Source organism: Chrysemys picta, chromosome 3, assembly GCF_011386835.1.
Source record: "Chrysemys picta bellii isolate R12L10 chromosome 3, ASM1138683v2, whole genome shotgun sequence".
In the NCBI taxonomy this organism is placed as follows: domain Eukaryota; kingdom Metazoa; phylum Chordata; order Testudines; family Emydidae; genus Chrysemys; species Chrysemys picta.
Genome location: NC_088793.1, coordinates 141,539,911 through 141,560,513, shown reverse-complemented (window position 1 = coordinate 141,560,513; position 20,603 = coordinate 141,539,911). Strand labels below are relative to the sequence as shown.

The window sequence follows — 20,603 nt, the reverse complement described above, 5'->3', positions numbered from 1 at the left end:
TGCAGCAGCAAAGGAACCACTATGCCGCAGAAATCAGCTGAAGAACAGTTTCAAATGAGAACACAGATACTCTGTTTTCAACAACGATGGCAAAAGAATAAGTCCATCAAGTAGCACTGTCAGACACCATAAGAAAAAGGAAGCTAAAGTGATCCCCTCAAAATACATCCTTCTGGTCAATATGTAGAGCCATCATTCAGCAAAACAACATTTTTGAACTGTGTATTATAGTGCAAAAGATCCTAGCCACATATCTATGCTACATTATCGTCACACTCCCAGTCGCCCTTTGCAGGGGAGCAAAGCACTAGCCCGTTGAACATAAGAATGGCCATACTGGGTCAGACCAAAGGTCCATCCAGCCCAGTATCCTGTCTGCCGACAGTGGCCAATGGCAGGTGCCCCAGAGGGAGTGAACCTAACAGGTAATGATCAAGTGATCTCTCTCCTGACATCCATCTCCACTCTCTGACAAACAGAGGCTAGGGACACCGTTCCTTACCCATCCTGGCTAATAGCCATTAATGGACTTAACCTCCATGAATTTATCTAGTTCTCTTTTAAACCCTGCTATAGTCCTAGCCTTCACAACCTCCTCAGGCAAGGAGTTCCACAGGTTGACTGTGCGCTGTGTGAAGAAGAACTTCCTTTTATTTGTTTTAAACCTGCTGCCAATTAATTTCATTTGGTGGCCCCTAGTTCTTATACTATGGGAACGAGTAAATAACTTTTCCTTATTTACTTTCTTCACACCACTCATGATTTTATATACCTCAATCATATCCCCACTTCGTCTCCTCTTTCCAAGCTGAAAAGTCCTAGCCTCTAATCTCTCCTCATATGGGATCCATTCCAAATCCCTAATCATTTTAGTTGCCCTTTTCTGAACTTTTTCTAATGCCAGTAGATCTTTTTTGAGATGGAGACCACATCTGTACGCAGTATTCAGGATGTGGGTGTACCATGGATTTATATAAGGGCAATAAGCTATTCTCTGTCTTATTCTCTATCCCCTTTTTAATGATTTCTAACATGCTGTTTGCTTTTTTGACTGCCGATGCACACTGCGTAGTTATCTTCAGAGAACTATCCACGATGACTGCAAGATCTCTTTCCTGATTAGTTGTAGCTAAATTAGCCCCCATCATATTGTATGTATAGTTGGGGGTATTTTTTCCAATGTGCATTACTTTACATTTATCCACATTACATTTCATTTGTCATTTTGTTGCCCAATCACTTCGTTTTGTGAGATCTTTTTGAAGTTCTTCAGTGTCTGCTTTGGTCTTAACTATCTTGAGCAGTTTAGTATCGTCTGCAAACTTTGCCACTTCACTGTTTACCCCTTTCACCAGATCATTTATGAATAAGTGGAATAGGATTGGTCCTAGGACTGACCCTTGGGGAACACCACTAGTTACCCCTCTCCATTCAGAAAATTTACCATTTATTCTTACCCTTTGTTCCCTGTCTTTTAACCAGTTCTCAATCCATGAAAGGATCTTCCCTCTTATCCCATGACAACTTAATTTATGTAAGAGCCTTTGGTGAGGGACTTTGTGAAAGGCTTTCTGGAAATCTAAGTACACTATGTCCACTGGATCCCCCTTGTCCACATGTTTGTTGATCCCTTCAAAGAACTCTAATAGATTAGTAAGACATGATTTCCCTTTACAGAAACCATGTTGACTTTTGCCCAACAATTTATGTTCTTCTATGTGTCTGACAATTTTATTCTTTACTATTGTTTCAACTAATTTGCCCGGTACGGACGTTAGACTTACCGGTCTGTAATTGCCGGGATCACCTCTAGATCCCTTTTTAAATATTGGCATTACATTAGCTATCTTCCAGTCATTGGGTAAAGAAGCTGATTTAAAGGACCAGTTACAAACCATAGTTAATAGTTCTACAATTTCAGATTTGAGTTCTTTCAGAACTCTTGGGTGAAATGCCATCTGGTCCCGGTGACTTGTTACTGTTAAGTTTATCAATTAATTCCAAAACCTCCTCTAATGACACTTCAATCTGTGACAATTCCTCAGAACCATGGCTCAGGTTTGGGAATCTCTCTAACATCCTCAGCCATAAAGACTGAAGCAAAGAATTCATTTAGTTTCTCTGCAATGACTTTATCGTCTTTAAGTGCTCCTTTTTTATCTTGATCGTCCAGGAGCCCCACTGGTTGTTTAGCAGGCTTCCTGCTTTTGATGTACTTAAAAAACATTTTGTTATTACCTTTTGTGTTTTTGGCTAGCTGTTCTTCAAACTCCTTTTGGGCTTTTATTACATTTTTACACTTAATTTGGCAGTGTTTATGCTCCTTTCTAATTACCTCACTAGGATTTGACTTCCACTTTTTAAAAGATGCCTTTTTATCTCTCACTGCTTCTTTTACATGGCAGAAATAAACAGCTGAACATTAATTCTCACTTATTTTTCAAATCCACAACTATTCATCTTACAACACTGCCTATTCTCTTGGCCTGATGTAGAGCTAAGATAGTGATTGCACTATGACAGGTTACATGGAAGAAGAATCATCAGCACATATTAATGGGATAAAAACCACCTTCAACTGAGTAAGAGTGATCCTTACCATCCATACATTAAGTTTACGCTGGAAACTCTGCAATAAGAGTATTTCCAGATTAAAATGCTATTTAGAGAACCAATCTATTCTTACTTATACCAATGTCTACAACCTTTAAGTATCAGAGGGGTAGCCGTGTTAGTCTGGATCTGTAAAAAGCAACAGAGAGTCCTGTGGCACCTTTAAGACTAACAGATGTATTGGAGCATAAGCTTTCGTGGGTGAATGCTCACTTCGTCGGACGAAAAGGGACCCTGGTGGCTCTGGTCAGCACTGCTGCTTTGTTGCTTTTTACAACCTTTAAGTGATTTTAAACAGATGTGTCCCCCCCTAAACTGTATGTATTCAGTTCTGGGATAGGACTGCCAACTTTCTAATTGCACAAACCGAAACCCTTGCCCTGCCCCCGATCCCGCCCCTTCTCCAAGGCCCCGCCCCCTCTCACTCCATCCCCTCCTTCCTCCGTCACGCTCTCTCCCCACCCCCACTCACTTTCACCGGGCTGGGACTGGGGCTTGGGGTGCAGGAAAGGGTGAGGGCTCTGGGGTGGGGCCAGAAATGAGGGGTTCAGGGTGCAGGAGCGGGCTCAGGGCTGGGGTAGAGGGGAGGGTCCGGATGGGGGGGGGAGTGGGCTCTGGGGTGGGGCCAGGGATGAGGGAGAGAGTTTGGGTGCGGGAGGGAGCTCAGGACTGGGGAAGGGGGTTGGCATACAGGAGGAGGTGTGGGGTGCAGGCTCCAGGAGGGGACTCAGGGCTGCGGCAGGGTGTTGGGGGGAGTGAGGGTGGGAGTGAAGGGTGCAGGCTCTGGGAGGGAGTTAGGGTGTGGGAGAGGGTTCCAACCTGGGGCAAGGGGTTGGGATGCAGGAAGGGGTGTGGAGTCTGGGAAGGAGTTAGGGTGCAGGAGCGGGTTCTGACCTGGGGCAGGGGTTCGGGCTCTAGCCAGGCGCTGCTGGTCAGAGGCGCAGCGGGGCTAAGACAGGCTCCCTGCCTGCCCTGGCTCTGTTTGGCTCCCGGAAGCGGCCAGAATGTCCACCTCCTAGGCGGAGGAGCCAGGGGGCTCTGTGTACTGGCCAGGCCCGCAGGCACCACCCCTGCAGCTCCCAGCCAACGGGAGCTGCAGAGCCAGTGCTCGGGGCGGGGGAAGCGCGCAGAATCCCCGTGGCCGCCCCTGCACCTAGGAGCCAGCCATGCTGGCCACTTCCGGGAGCTGCACGGAGCCAGGGCAGGCAGGGAGCCTGCCTTTCCCCGTTGCACTGTCAACCAGACTTTTAACGGCCTGATCAGCAGTGCTGACCAGAGCCACCAGGGTCCCTTTTCAACTCTGGTCAAAAACTGGATGTCTGGCAACCCTACTCTGGGACCATATCTATAAAAAAGGGTGTGGTTTAACATAACTATACTAGGATTTTAACACAAGGCAGTTTGCAGTTTTAACATGTACTGATAGTGAAGGAAAACCTCCCCCTTAGGGTTTTCTTTAACCACAACACATCTTAAAACTACAAATTGACTTGTCTACAGTAGGACTTTAGCATGTGTTACCTAAAACATGTTAAAGTATTTTTTTTCTTAGTGAGGACAAGTTCTAGGACAAAAAAATAGTATAAAAATATAATCACATGTAACAACATGCTGATACACGGGATACCTGATGGAGACATAGAGGGAGTATCCTTGAGTCCATACGCTCAAATTCTTCTCGAAGCATGGAAAAAAGGAACTGCAAAGTCTGTTTTTGTTGCTTTTGCTGATAGTTCACATTTGTCTCATCAGCATCTTCATCATGAACTGAGTCTGTAGCTTTAAGGAGAGCATTCTCTTTCTTGAGTGCTGTGGTGTCAATTGAAGGAACTCCTTTAAATGGAAACAAATACCTAGATTAGGATGCAAATATTACTAGGAAAATGAAAACAAAGCTGCTGGTCTTATTAAAGTCAGGTGTAACAGATGGACTGACACTGATGCAGGACTCTATCTGAGAAACACTAACACACTTCATGCATTTTTTTATAGCTGTAACTAAAGGGGTGCTGTGGTCCAATTCGGAAAAATATTGAACCAGTTAAAACTATTCTGCATAATTCAGAAAGAGATTAGTGGCCTGGGTGACTTCATATAATGAAGGCTGTGACAATTTCTACAGTAATCCTGATTTTGATCCCTTTGAACATTTCTTAAAACTTCCTTTTGAAATGTATCAGGTGTGGCCTTGGGCCAAAGAGGCACTTTTGTTGCTGGAAGTTTGAGATTAATTAATTTTGGAGACATGGAACTTACAAGACTTCTAACTTTTTGGTAGGCTCATCACTCAAAAATGGCTTAGTTTAAAAACTTCAAAGTTGTTTTGAACATTAGCCTTCATAAACAACGGGACTACTTTTACTATGGCTGATGGCATTTCTCTCCCCTCCCCCATTTTAAAGGGCCCCTTCTGAAACTCTGGGAGCTATGTGAAAGATTCTGCAGATGTGACTTCCCTGAGAGGTTTTGGGAAAGTTAACAGCAATATGTAATTGCAGAGCTTATAAATTCAGTTTGATAAATAGCTATGATTATTTAAGCATTAAGAAGTTATTCACAGTGCATAAACGGCATTTATGAACTCTGCAGGTGTGATGGCAGGACTTGTAAGAGAGACAGATACGGTTCCCTCAGACAAATTCCATCAACACTGCATTTCACTTATGTTCAATTCCCTGCTAAACTAGGAAGGAAACAGAGTGGAGATCTCCTGGTTCCCTATTTTAATATCTCACCTCATCATTCACTGGAGCTGGGCGTCTTTAGGTTCCACAGAAATCTTTAGGAATCTGGTATTCAGCAAGCTCAATTGTACATTTTTAATAGCTAAAAACTTTGTTTATGGCCCACTCGTTGAAATAAATTATACAAATAAATAAATAAATAAGCCAGGTGCAAATTTGAGTGTAGCTTAAGCCTTAGCAAGGCAACCAATTCCTCAGATATCCTAGCCACGTTCTAAGTTTGAAGTTTAAGTTCTTCAATTTTTGAGCTATTAAGTTTTTACAGTGTATGTGTCGAATTTAGTTTGGAAAAAATATGAACAAGAGGATGTATTTTCTGTATAATTTATCAAATGCTCCCATGAGTAGGAAAGCTCCTATTAACTGCACCAAGCGATGTATTATCTCAAGTGTATCATGCAATGTCATTTTACAACATTTGGTTACAATTGTACAATTGTACCAGGGTTGATCTTTTAAAAATGCTACAAAATAACTCCATAAGGATAATTCTAGAGTTCTTCCTTTGTAAATTTAGGTTCCATTAGACCTCACTTTTAAGCAGCTGACACCTCATGAATCACCATTGCTATTGCACTGAAATTATGAAGGCTCATCAAATGCAATCTGACTATTAATACCCATCAGGATTTCAGTTCCCTCACTTATAAGTTGCATCATCTCCTTAATCAGTATATCCTGCTTAAACTTAGTATTGCTGAGTGACAATCCTCTGCCAACGGAATAGGAAGAGAACCTACAAGAGATTCTGGATGCAAAGCAGATGTCTGAGTTTGAAGAGCTGCACTGGATAATTCATGCAAAAGTCTCTAATGCAGCAATCCTAGTGGTCACTTGTTTGCCATTCTAAGAGCCTCATTCCAGGGATAGTTTACTGTGAACATACACAAAAACATTACAATCAGATTTTTATAATATTTTGTGCTTCTAGAAGCAACATTCAGAGACTCTTAAAGCACTGTACAAAAGGCAGATATGATTTCCATTTTACAACGGGGAAAACTCGGTCACACAACGAGAGACGAACTTCCCTAAAGTCATGCAGCACATCAGTGGTAGAGTCCCAATGAAAACACAGGCGCCTTACTCCCACTGCACTGCTCTAAGCACCAGCCCAAGAGGAGAGATGGATAGTGCGATGGTGATGGTGGAAGTCAAATTTCAGTTTTCTTCGATAACATAATAGCAATGTTTAAAAATAACACACCCATTTGACTTGTCACCTTTGTTTTTAGGGAAATAGGAAGGGAGATTGTCTCAGACCTGAACATCAGTGCTTTAGAAGAGATTACTTCTTTAAAAGCTTTCCGCCCCCCACCCCCACCCCCGGGCTTGAAAACCTATTCCATACGTATGAGTCAAGATCAACTTGCCCGTGATTTCTTAAAAGCTAATTGGATTGTTTTCAGTGTGATAAAAAAGAAGAAGAAATTCCATTTTAGTCAAGCATTTCCCTCTATTTTTTGCAGCAGAACCAGAGCATGAAACTGACTAAAACAAGGGGCATAACTGGGGTGAAAAGTAAATTAAAATTTCAATTTTTGGTTTTCATTTTTCATAATCTAAGGTGTTATCAATAAAAGACAAGGATTTTGTTTTCAAGCCTCTGATTTTTAAACCTGACAATGTTTCTAATCCTTTCTGGAGTTTTGCCACTTTTGCAGCTAAACAGCTCATTCGTCCGTATAGTGGCATTCTATGCCTCTATAGTTCTTTCAGCGAATTTGGTACATTTAAGCTTTCGCTACAAAGCTTTCTCTGTTTTTGCCTGGTAACATTGCTATTTTATTATGAATATCCTGTTTTACTGCTATTTATTACGCATATCCTGGGTTTTGGAGTCATTTTGTAATAGCTGACTGCATACAGCCTTTAAAGAGAATATGAATGAAAGGGCCAATTTTGCTCCATTGTAGTCAGTGGATGTTTTGCAATCTGTGGGTATATCAAGAGCAAGTGTGAGACTTGTGAAAGCAGAAGACGGTCTTCTTGGGGACTGGCCCATGCCTATATAGTATTCCTAAAAAGAATTGAGAATGGCTGTAAACTTTACCTGCCTTCTGGACAAAAGGAAAAAGCTATAAGCTTCACCACAGTTTTCTCATAATGATTTTACTATAATAAATATTATTAATATCAATAGAGAAATATAAAAATAAAACCCTCTTTCAGTGTAGAGAAAGGAGGAGAGCACTGAAGAGTGAGACTATGTTTAGTTTACCTGCTGGAATAATATAATTTTGTAAGGCACTCAGTACTACGGCATTGAGTCCGGGAGAAAAGCCTAGATTATAGGCATTTTTTTACCTGGAGGCCTTTCTTTATGGCAAAATGCAAGGGGTGGCCCCCGAACAATAGGGGGAGGGAATTTTTTTCTGGTATAATAGGAGGCCACAACATAGAACTACTGGGCTAGATAGACTAAACAGGCAGAATTCAAGTGGAGCCAGATCAGGCCGTAAGTGAATGCCATTTTCCTTTTTCTGCAGTACAAGAGGCTCACTTATAATTGTTTCCCTAATTCAACCCATTACTTGTTTATTTACTTTGTTCAAACTTTGCCCTGCCTTTTAACCTACATTCTGATGTTTTATTTCTTGGCCAACCACTAGAGCTGTGTGAGGTATGTTTATACAACACAGAGTGACTCTGTGTCCTATAATCTCAAAGCAAGGAGACTAACAGATCAAGTGGGGAAAAATTAGTATCTGTTCTTTCCATTTCAAATCTAGGCTGCTGACTGAAATTAAATGAACTGCAATCATTCTGCTCCCTGGAATCAGAGCAAGTTTAGGGCCGAATAACCTCACAGGAAAATAAAACCCACATGTATTTAACTCTAGAACTTACTGATGTACTTGAAATATCAATAAAAATCATCTGTATTGTTTGCAAACAGATTATTACAATTGTTGTCTTAATACAGTATCTACGTGTTAGATTTAGTTGTTCACACTATAGTTGATAAAATATTTTACAGATACCTTTATCAGTATAAATTTCCAATGTAAATAAATAGCTAACATAATACAATGAAGAATTTCTATCTTGTGAAATAACAATTACGGCTGTTGCTACAGCCAGATCTTATTTTTATGACATTAAAAACTGAGATGAAGCTCATCTAGAGGATTTAGTTTAAGAAGAATATTTTGCTTTACAAGTGGATTGCTAGAAGATTGCATGTCATTACCTGAGTCTTTAAGGATCAGTTTAAATCTGGTCCTAGTTAGAAAACACTAGGAATCATTACCATCTCATCACCTGTAGCTGTGATTTGACTCCCCCATCAACCATTATAGTCACTCTCTTGGTCTGATCTTGACCCAGATTTGTGCTCTTGCTTGCCTAATTCCCTTTCAGAGAACCATCTCATTTCCTGCAGTACTGCATTTCCCCCAGTTGACCTCCACCCTCTCATGATCTTTTTATGACCTCTAAGCCACCAGCCTCTCAAACTTCTCTCATGTCCCCAACTCCTACATCTTCACTTAATACCTTCACCTTAATCAACTTCAGGGCCTCTACTCATAACCTCCCAGCGCAGGCTCACTCCTTGCATTCACTTCTGTTATTCCCAGTCTACCACTGAATGCATCTAAAGGAAGTCCATGGACCACACAGAATTTCTCACTACACATTTCTTCTCATGCCCTGCAGTCTTCCTTGCTAAACAACTCCACTTCACTTATTTGATTAAGTCTTGCTCCTTTCCTCACCTCTTCTTCTGCACCTTTGACTTTCTCTCCTTAAAATCCTAAGGAGGGTTGTTAAAAACAAACAAACAGGCTTTTGTTCATTTTGTATTTCTTATGAATTTTTTTTCATTTTTTAAAAACTGTCGCTTTGAAGTATTTACATGAATATTCTACATATTGGAAAGATTAGTGGGTGGAATCAACTCTCACTGGAAATTAACAAGAGGGGCAAAGTACATGGAGCTGTGAATTGTTAGGGAAGGCTTGGTTTGACAGAATCAAGAAGTTTCTGGAAAGTGAGCAGATATAATCTAATGTCATGATTCTACGTAATGATAGCTAGCTCATAATACACCTCTACCCCGATATAACGCGACCTGATATAACAGGAATGTGGATATAACACGGTACAACAGTGCTCCGGGAAGCAGGGCTGCGCACTCCAGCGGATCAAAGCAAGTTCGATATAACGCGGTTTCACCTATAACGCGGTAAGATTTTTTGGCTCCCGAGGACAGCGTTATATTGGGGTAGAGGTGTACTTTTAATTTTTCAGTATTATATTCACTATGGGGCTGTTTGTCATTCTAACTGTTGTAAAACATGCAAACTGCTTATCAACACTACAGTGATTAGTGATTATCAAACATTGATGTATGAATTTAGTATTAGTAGAGGTAAGTATTTATATTATGGGGGCACCTAAAGGATTAGGGCCCCATTGTGCTGGGTGCCGTACAAACACAGAAAAGAGACAATTGCTGAAGAGTTTACACTCTAAAGTCACAAACAGATGAAGGGTAGGGAAACATGGCTTCCCCACACTAACAAGTGAATGTGATGAAGAATGGGAACAGCTTTGTTAGTTACATATACACCTCTACCTCGATATAACGCTGTCCTTGGGAGCCAAAAAATCTTACTGCGTTATAGGTGAAACCGTGTTATATCGAACTTGGTTTGATCCGCCAGAGTGCGCAGCCCCGCCCCACCCCCCCCAGAGCGCTGCTTTATCGTGTTATATCCGAATTCGTGTTATAGCGGGTCGTGTTATATCGGGGTAGAGGTGTATTGTAAGGTTTTAATTTCTTCCTCCCCACCAGCATCCAGAAAAGTGTTTCCCCACTATCAGATTGGGGAAAGCAACAACCTGATGCTCAGGATACCACCATTTTCTTGTAAGTGAAAAGTGATGAGATTTGCCATGACCAAGGATACAATTTAGTTATGGAGGTCACAGAGACAGGAGGGTCCCAGATGGTGGACTGCAGCTTGGGTCTGAATGTCTACACCACAATTAAACAGCCCCTTACCCTGAGCACCCCCAGCCTGAGTCAGCTCACATAGACCAGCCATGGGTGTCCAATTGCAGTCTAGACATATCCTCAGCTACCTAGCTCTTCCAAGCAAGAGGAACAATTCATGAGATTTGGGGACACAGTGGTTGAGGTGAATGGGAGAGATGAGGGGAGATTCCCAGAAAAGCTTGGGGGTCCCTGGTATGAGGAGAGAACATACAGTACTTATAGAATCATATGACATAAAAGAATTGAGTTAAAGCTTTTCCTGATAAACAAAATGAACACCTCTACATCCCTCTGACAGATTATGAGGTCCAGAATGTATATTCTGTATATCTGATGCCACTTTAGATCCAGATAATGATAAATTTGCGGCAACACACTTCAATGTCAGACATCATTGTCCTCCCAATTTCATCACTGTTAATAACACTCTGGAATCAGCCTCAGGGCAGTTTCCTTTTCATGTTTGAGAAGAAACAGAACTGGAAATTGATTGAAAATAGCACAGATCTCAATTTCACTATCCATAAACTTGATTTTTCACCTTACTGGGTGATGCCATGAATATTAAATGAGAATCTGCAAAATAACAGTGAAAATTTAATAATACTTCATATACAATAAATATCTTTACAAATAAGAGGATTAATTTCAATACAGGGAATGAAAATTATACCAGTCTAAGGTCCAGGACTTGATATAGTCATGAACTAGTGGTTGAAAGCAAAGTGTCAACTCCTGAACTGATAATTTATTACTATAACCACAATACTGAACACTAATACAGATAGATGAATCCTTGTAAAATCCTTAAATTTAAAGAATTCCTTTTATTTTGTCATTTTCAATTTGTTTTGTTCTTTACCAGAAAGGGACGGCACAAGTAACATCAAGGAGTTCCATGTTTATTATGAACTGCTCACAGTATCTGCAAGGAGTCCTGTTACTACAAAATTCTTAAATATTTTCATAAACATAGGGAAATTCCCAGACAAAGTAAACTTTAGAATCATAGAATATCAGGGTTGGAAGGGATCTCAGGAGGTCATCTAGTCCAACCCCCTGCTCAAAGCAGGACCAACTCCCAACTAAATCATCCCAGCCAGGGCTTTGTTAAGTCGGGCCTTAAAAACCTCCAAGGAAGGAGATTCCACCACCTCCCTAGGTAACGCATTCCAGTGCTTCACCACCCTCCTAATGAAATAGTGTTTCCTAATATCCAATTAATAACTTTGTTAATTAAAAATGAAGGCTGAAAGAATCTATCAGCTATTTCAGCCAAAGGACCCTTAAATCCATGGTTCTCAACCAGGAGTCTGGGGCCCACTGGGAGGGCTGTGAGCTGGTTCAGGGGGTCCGCCAAGCAGGGCCAGCATTCAACTTGTTGGGGCCCAGGGAAGAAAGATGAAGCCCCACTGCATGGGGCTGAAGTCTGGGGCCCTAAGCCCCACCACACGGAGCTGACACCAAAGCCTGAGCAACTTAGCTTTGCATGTCCCCCTATGGCATGAGGCCCTAGGTAATTGCCCTGCTTGCTATCTCCTAATGCCAGCCCTGGCTTTTATATGCAGAAAAACAGTTGTTTTGGCACAGGTGGGCCATGGAGTTTTTATAGCATTTTGGGGGGGAGAGGGGGAGGCACAGCTCAGAAAGAAAAAGGTTGAGAACTCCTGCCTTAAATGAACATGACCATTTTCTTAAACACAAAAATTTTTAAATGATGGAATTTCCAGGTATAAAGGTTCCATTTTGCACGTGCACACACACACACACACACACACACACACACACACACACACACACAAAATCATGTAATCTAACAACCACCCGAAACTCAAACTATTTTATCCATCCATACACAAATTAAGTTCATTAGCGACCACAAAAAGTGTTAATACTTCTCTTTTACTTTTCATTAACTTGTGTGATAGAAGGATAAAGCTATCTCAGATTTTCTGGTTGTTCTCAGAATGGTGTCAGGGGACAGAATTAGTTGTCTGGGTGGCCTTAATTGACCATCTGAACACTTTCAGTCATTCAGGGCTTGTATTTGTTTTAGGGCGGTCAAGCAATTAAAAAAATTAATCAGGATTAATTGTGCTGTTAAACAATAATAGAATACCATTTATTTAAATATTTTGGAATGTTTTCTACATTTTCTAATATATTGATTTCAATTACAGCACAGAATACAGTTTACAGTGCTCACTGTATATTTATTACAAATATTTGCACTGTAAACAACAAAATAGTATTTTTCAATTCAGCTAATACATGTACTGTAGTGCAATCTCTTTATCATCAAAGCTGAACTTAAAAAATATAGAATTATGTAAAAAAAAATGACCGCATTCAAAAATAAAACAATGTAAAACTTTAGAGCCTACAAATCAACTCAGTCCTACTTCAGCCAATTGCTCAGACAAACAAGTTTGGTTACAATTTGCAGGAGATAATGCTACCCGCTTCTTGTCTACAATGTCACCTGAAAGTGAGAACAGGCGTTCGCATGGCACTGTTCTAGCCAGCATCACAAGATATTTACGTGCCAGATGCGCGAAAGATTCATATGTCTCTTCATGCTTCAACCACCATTCCAGAGGGCCTGCGTCCATGCTGATGACGGGTTCTGCTCGATAGCGAACCAAAGCCAAGCGGACCAACGCATGTTCATTTTCATTATCTGAGTCAGATGCCACCAGCAGAAGATAGATTTTCTTTTTTGGTGGTTCGGGTAATGTAGCTTCCACATCTGAGAGTTGCTCTTTTAAGATTTCTGAAAGCATGCGCCACACCTCGTCCCTCAGATTTTGGATGGCACTTCAGATTCTTAAAACTTGGGTCGAGTGCTGTAGCTATTTTTAGAAATCTCACCTTCTTTGTGTTTTGTCAAATCTGCAGCAAAAGTATTCTTAAAATGAACATGTGCTGGGTCATCATCAGAGACTGCATTAACATGAAATATATGGCAGAATGTGGGTAAAAAAGAACAGGAGACATACAATTCTCTCACAAGGAGTTCAATCACAAAATTTAATTAATGCATTATTTTTTTAACGAGCACCATCAGCATGGAAGCATGTCCTCTGGAATAGTGGCTGAAGCTTGAAGGGACATATGAGTGTTTAGCACAGGGATCGGCAACCTTTGGCACGTGGACCGCCAGGGTAAGCACCCTGCCAGGCTGGGCCGTTTTGTTTACTTACCACGTCCGCAGGTTCAGCCGATCGCAGCTCCCACTGCCTACGGTTCGCTGCTCCAGGCCAATAGGGGCTGCGGGAAGCAGTGCGGGCTGAGGGATGTGCTTGCCGCCACTTCCCGCCGCCCCCATAGGCCTGGAGCAGGCAGGTAAACAAACCAGTCCGGCCCACCAGGGTGCTTATCCTGGCGTGCCGCATGTCAAAGGTTGCTGATCCCTGGTATATACAGTAAACTGGGCTTTCAGTTATCAGGCAGATCTTTAGACACAGTGGGAGCCGCGATCGGCCGAACTTGCAGACGCGACAGGTAAACAAACTGGCCCAGCCCGCTAGGGTGATTACCCTGGTGAGCCGCGTGCCAAAGGTTGCCGATCCCTAGTTTAGCATATCTGGCATGTAAATACCTTGCAACGTTAGCTACAAAAGTGTCATGCAAACACCTGTTCTCACTTTCAGATGACTTTGTAAATAAGAAGCAGGCAGCAGTATCTCCTGTAAATGTAAACAAATTTGTTTGTCTTCGCAATTGGCTGAACAAGAAGTAGGACTGAGTGGACTAGTAGGCTCTGAAGTTTTACATTGTTTTGTTTTTGAGTGCAGTTATGTAACAAAAAAAAAATCTACATTTGTAAATTGCACTTTCACGACAAAGATTGCACTACAGTACTTGTATGAGATTAATTGAAAAATATTTCTTATCATTTTTATAGTGCAAATATTTATAATAAAAAATAATATCCACTTTGATTTCAATTACAACACAGAATCCAGTATATATAAAAATGTAGAAAAACATCCAAAATATGTAATACATTTCAATTGGTATTCTATTGTTTAACAGCGCGATTATAACTGCAATTAATCATGATTAATTTTTTGAGTTAATCCTGTGAGTTAACTGCGATTAATCAACAGTCCTAGTTCAAATATAGCCTAGAGTTTCCACGTAGAGATACACTTCTCATGTGAAATCTCTGGAACCGTGCACTGAGCAAACTGAGGAAAACTAACTGTAAAGAAGATATAATTTCTTTATCACCCAATATCCAATCTTCCAAGTCTTGGCGGTCACAAAGCCAATTTCCTAAGCATTCATTTATTTGCTCTTCTGAGAAATTCCCAAGTTTTTATACCATGCCATAGTACTGAAACAGATCCAATCAGAGCATGCTATAACATTCCCCTTGTAATTCTTCTTATGTCTCTCTAATGATACACTACTTGAAATGTCAATATGGATTTTCACAGGACCTTTTGTTTTCATAGTCCGAGTGAAATCCTCGCCTCATTGAAGTCAATGTCAAAGCTCACATTGACATCAATAGGGTCAAGATTTTACCCTGTGAATGCGTAAAGTCACGAAGCGGAGAAAATAAATCCAGACAACAGCAATTCCAAAGAGTACACAGAGAAGATAGCAGATGATAAATTTAGACATGGATTTGTAAAGTGGCATAGCCTGGACAGCAAGTCTAGTGAGACCCTATACCCTAGAAGGGTAAACCACTTAGTGACCTGGCCAGAGGGCCAAGTCATGAAGAGGAAGCTGCACCTCCTGGGTGAGACTGCAAATGAAGGCATTGGACCTGGAAGAGAGTTAATTCCCAGAACAGCCAGGAGGAGGGGCCACCTGCAGTGAGTAGAGACCCCATGACACAGTCCCATAAGATGTCCTCATAAGCAAACTAGGGAAATATAGTCTAGATTAATTTACTATAAGGTGGATGCACAACTAGTTGAAAGATCATACTTCGGGCCCTACCAAATTCACATTGTGAACAACGCGTCACAGACCATGAAATCTAGTCTCCACGGTGAAATCTGGTCTTTTGTGTACTTTTACCCTATACTATACAGATTTCAGAGGAGACCAGTGTTTCTCAAATTGGGGGCCCTGACTCAAAAGGGAGTTGGGGGGGGGGAAGGGTGCCGCAAGGTTATTTTAGGAGGATTAATGGTATTGCCACCCTTACTTCTGCACTGCCTTCAGCGCTCGGTGGCTGGAGAGCGGCAGCTACTGGCCAAGGGCCCAGCTCTGAAGGCAGCAGCACAGAAGTAAGGGTAGCAATACCATACCATGCCATCCTTACTTCTGCTAGCAGTGGTGCTGCCTTCCAAGCTGGGCTCCCAGCCAGCAGCTGCCGGTCTCCGGCTGCCCAGCTCTGAAGGCAGCATCACCGCCATCAGCAGCACTGAAGTAAGGGTGGCAATACCGTGAACCCCTACAATAACCTTCTGACCCACCCCCTTTTGGGTCAGAACCCCTACAGTTAGAATATCATGAAATTTCAGATTTAAATATCTGAAATCATGAAATTTATGATTTTTAAAATCCTATGACTGTGAAATTCACCAAAATACACTGTGAATTTGGTAGGGCCCTAAATCATACCCAAAGATACTGTATATACTCGGTATATACTTTATAACCCGTTTATAAGTCGACCCTATAATTCAGGGGTCAGCAAACTTTGGCTCCCGGGCCATCAGGATAAGCCGCTGGTGGGTCGAGATGGTTTGTTTACCTCGAGCGTCCACAGGCACAGAGGTAAACCTAAGTAAACAAAGCATCCCAGCACGCCAGCTGCTTACCCTGACGGGCCAGGACAGCAACTGGTGGGGAAATTTTTTTTGGGGGGGGGGGGGGCGAGGGGGGAGAAGCTGGGATTCAGGGGAGTAACCCCTGTGACCACCCCTCACATGACCCCACCCTTAGCCTGGGACCCCCACACCTCCCCATCCCATCTCACCTTATCTGGGGAGGGTCAGGGGAGGATGTCTCTGGCCTGGCTGGAGCTGCTCCGGCAGGCTGGGCAGCGCAACCACAGCCTGCTCTGGCGGGCCAGACCGGGAGGCGTGACCGCAGCATGTTCCAGCGGGCCGGGCGGCGCGGCCACAGCCTTCTCTGGGGGGGCAGGGCCGAGTGGCACGGCTGCAGCCTGCCAGCCCCGGAGCTGCAGCTGCTTCGGAGGCTGGGGGGAGAGCAGCGTGGCCAGAAGTGGAGAGACTCTGGCCCCGCCTTTTCCCTTCTGGCTCTGCTGCCTCTCCTTGCTCCCTCTGTTGGAGGGAGGGGCTGTGTCCCACCTCTCCCTCTCTATACCAGTTCATAAGCCGACCCCCGTCTCTGGTGTTTCCCTTTTTTACTAAAAAAAAAAATTAGGCTTATGAATGAGGATATGGTAATTATCAATGGTTCACTGTCAAACTGGATGGGGGTATCTAGTGGTTCTCCACAAGGGTCAGAGATTTGTACCGATCACTTGGTCCATTAAAATCTGATGCACTGCTAGACTTCCATGTCCTTTCAGGATATGACACTACTGAAAGTTCCAAGCTATCTGACTGGAACTCATTTGGTTCAGTCTCCGAAGCCTTTTTCCTCACTCTGTAGGTGCTCGGATTGGCTGAGACAGTCACTGATGAGGTCATAAATTCACTGGAGGCATTCATGCTCTGAGTTTATCATTTGAAGACCAACATTACAACACTTGCAGAGCTACATCGGTGGATGTTTTCCTAGCAGAAAATGGAGACAAACTGCCACCGACAAGGGGTGCATTTATATCTGCTATTATCCAGCAATGGAATGGCTCCCGGAAGAAAGAGCATATCCAAAAGTACCCTCCCCTATTGGGCACAAAGAGTCTTGGAGGATGAATAGATCACACTACTTACGTCTGAAGTACCATGCACTCCTGAATCCATCCTTCAGCTAATCAAATGCTTATATGTAAAGAACCAGATGCTCACCACCCTGCAAACATTTGGCCAGCAGTCTGTCTTGTATGGGGATGTGTGAGTGCAGTGTGGATGAGGATCAGTGTGACATGTCGAGCAGCAGTGCCCTATACAGAGATGACACTGATGATGACTGAGATAAATAAATGTTTTCACTCACAGATGTCAAGGCTAACTTCCCTAGGATTACCAAAGCAATGCATCCCTGTGTTAAAGTATTATTTAAAAAGCATTGATTTTTAAACATTTTCTCAAATATATATCTATATAACTGTTCTAGGTTTATCGTATTTGGTACCATTATATTCATGGGAGAAAGAGGCTTTTGAATGATACTCAACTTGACCCATTTCCAATGACGTATTATTAAAATTTCCAGCAACCGGAGGACCTGGAGCTGGGAGCCAGGGGATAGCCAGTTCTCATTGCCACACTGCAGAGGGTGATACCATTGAAATTATGATTCTGTAGATGTTTACAAATCAAATGACAGATCCCTTACCTTTTTATCACTAATTTGATCATGGAATAAGATTTTACTGCATTATGCTCCCATGCTAAACATCATTCTGTGGTGTATTAACAGGAGTGTCATATGCAAGACACAGGAGAGAATCGTCCTACTACTCAGCACAGGTGAGGCCGCAGCTGGAGTACTGTGTCCAGTTCTTAAGGAAAGATATAGACAAACTGGAGAGAGTCCAGAGTAGAGCTACAAAGATGATAAATGGTTTAGAAAACCTGACCTATGAGGAAAGGTTTAAAAAACTGGGCATGTTTAGTCTTGAGAAAAGACGACTGAGGGGGGACTTGTTAACAGTCTTCAACTATGTTAAGGACTGTTATGAGAGGATGGTGATCAATTGTTCTCCATATCTACTGGAGGTAGGACAAGAACTACTGGGCTTAATCTGCAGCAAGGAAAATGTAGGTTAAAAGGAAAAACTTTTAAGTGTGAGGCTAGTTAAAGCACTGGAATAAGGCTTCCAGAGGAGGTTATGGAATCCCTATCGTCTGAGGTTTTTAAAAACAGGTTAGACAAATATCTGGCAGAGAGAGTCTAAATTTACTTGGTCCTTCCTCAGTCCAGAGAGTTGGACTTGACTTTTCTAGGTCCCTTCCAGCCTTACATTTCTATGATTTCTTCTTGAGAAATCCATGACGGCTATTACTTATCACTCTATTATCCTCTAGGTGTATACAAATGGATTGTTTAATAATTTGTTTTAGTATCTTTCCAGGTATCGAAGTTGGTTCACTGGTCATAATTCCCTGGGTCCTCTTTAGTCTCCTTTTAAATATAGATACTATATTTGCTCTTCTTCATTTCTCTGGGATTTCACCTGTCCTCCATGAGGTATTGAAGATAATCATTAATGCTTCTGAGATTGCTTCAGCTAGTTCCTTAAGTATTTTTAGCATACATTGTGTCAGGCCCTGCTGACTGAAATACATCTAACTTTATAAATATGATTTAACCTGTTCTTTCCCTATTTTGATTTGTGTTTCTTTCCCCTTGTTGTTAAGATTAATTGTGTTAAGCCAGAGGTGGGCAAACTTTTTGGCCTGAGGGCCACATCTGGGTATGGAAATTGTATGGTGGGCCATGAATGCTCACGAAATTGGGGGTGGGGTGCGGGCTCTGACTGGGGGTGCAGGCTCTGGGGTGGGGCCAGAAATGAGGAGTTCAGGGTATGGGAGGAGGCTCCGGGCTGTGGCAGGGGGTTAGGGTGCAGGGGTGGGGGGTGTTGAGAGCTCCGGCTGGGGGATGTGGGCTCTGGGGTGGAGCAGGGGATGAGGGTTTGGGGTGCAGGAGGGTGTGCTGGGCTGGTACCGAGGGGTTCGGAGAGCGGGAGTGAGATCAGAGCTGGGGCAGGGGGTTGAGGCACGCGCGATGGTGGGGGAGGGTCAGGGGTGCAGGCTCCAGATGGTGCTTACCTCAAGCAGCTCCCGGAAGCAGCGGCACGTTCCCCCCCCCGGCTCCTACGCGGAAGTGTGGCCAGACGGCTCTGCGCGCTGCCCCATCTGCAGGCAGCGCCTCCTGCAGCTGCAGGGGGCGGCACTTGGGGCGTGGGCAGCGTGCGTGTGGAGCCCCCTGGGCTGGCTGTCCCTACACATAGGAGCCAGAGGGGGGACATGCTGCTGCTTGCAGGAGCCGTGCAGAAAGCCCTCCGACCCCACTCCCTGGCTGGTATGCCAGAGAAGGGCAAGCCACCGAACCTGCTCCGTGGTGAGCTCGAGGGCTGGATTAAAAGGTCTGACAGGCCAGAAGCGGCCCGCGGGCCGTAATTTGCCCACTCCTGTGCTAAGTACTAGGTCACAATTAACTTTTTTAGTGAAGACTGAGGCAAAAGAGACATTAAACATCTCAGCTCTTGGTGTTGTCCATTATTAGCTCTCCTTCTCCGATAAATAGCGGACCTACACTTTCCTTTGTCTGACTCTTGCTCCTAAGGTATTTATAAAACCTCTTCTTATCACCTTTTATATGGCTAGATGTAACTCATGTTATGCCTTAAACTTTCTAATTTTATATCTACATGCTTGTGCTATTCTTTGGTACTCATTCTTAGCAATTTTTCCACGTTTCCACCTTTTGTAGGATTTCTGTTGGATTTTCAGGTCATAAAAATGTTCCTGATGTGGAATACAAGGGATGTTGTTAGACTACACAGAATAAGAAAAGACCAAGAGTAAATGCAGATACTTTGAACAGACCCATTTAACAGAGTGGACTAACTGTTCCATATATTTTATGGTACTACAAGACAGCCAGTTTAAAGCAGTAGTGGATTGTGTGTGTTCTAACCCAACCAAAGACTGGGTCTCTCTATTGAACAAGAAAATTGTGGCCGTATAAATATCACTAGACTCCCAAGAATTAATTAAAAAACCCACCCTCCAGAAATTTATACACGTCCTTTAGCAAAAGCTACTTCATGAATTTGGGATAGAACTGGAGATAAAGTAAGTTATTTTTCCTTGCCAAGGACAGACATTGCAAATAATCCAGATCATAATCCAAGTCACAAATCAGAAAGCTTTAAAGATTGAGAGTGCCATGGAATACAAATGATTGGCCAACTATTCTGTAAAGAAACTTTTCTAACCTTTTTAGAGATCAAAACTAACTTTTACTGGCCCACTCTCCTATTGTACTTGAACTTTCAAGTTGGGCATGTTTCTCAACTGTCTAGAAAAGCTGTTTTACAAAGAAAGCTAATGAACAGGATGGTATTTGGAAACGAAAAATTGTAACTCATTTACATCAATCTTTGCAGACAACTTTTGTAATGAAAAAAAAAA

General features: G+C 42.6%; 1 protein-coding gene across 4 annotated transcripts in view; it reads right to left on the bottom strand.

Annotated features, from left to right (window-relative positions):
• The window catches only part of CNST (consortin, connexin sorting protein), a 100,678-nt gene that overhangs the window by 44,991 nt on the left and 35,084 nt on the right, over window positions 1–20,603 (bottom strand). For all 4 annotated transcript variants that reach the window (XM_005311502.4, XM_065589178.1, XM_042845839.2 and 1 more), the window contains one exon: window positions 4,241–4,446. In XM_005311502.4, the coding sequence (XP_005311559.2) occupies window positions 4,241–4,446 (206 nt within the window). The remainder of the gene's footprint in view (window positions 1–4,240; window positions 4,447–20,603) is intronic.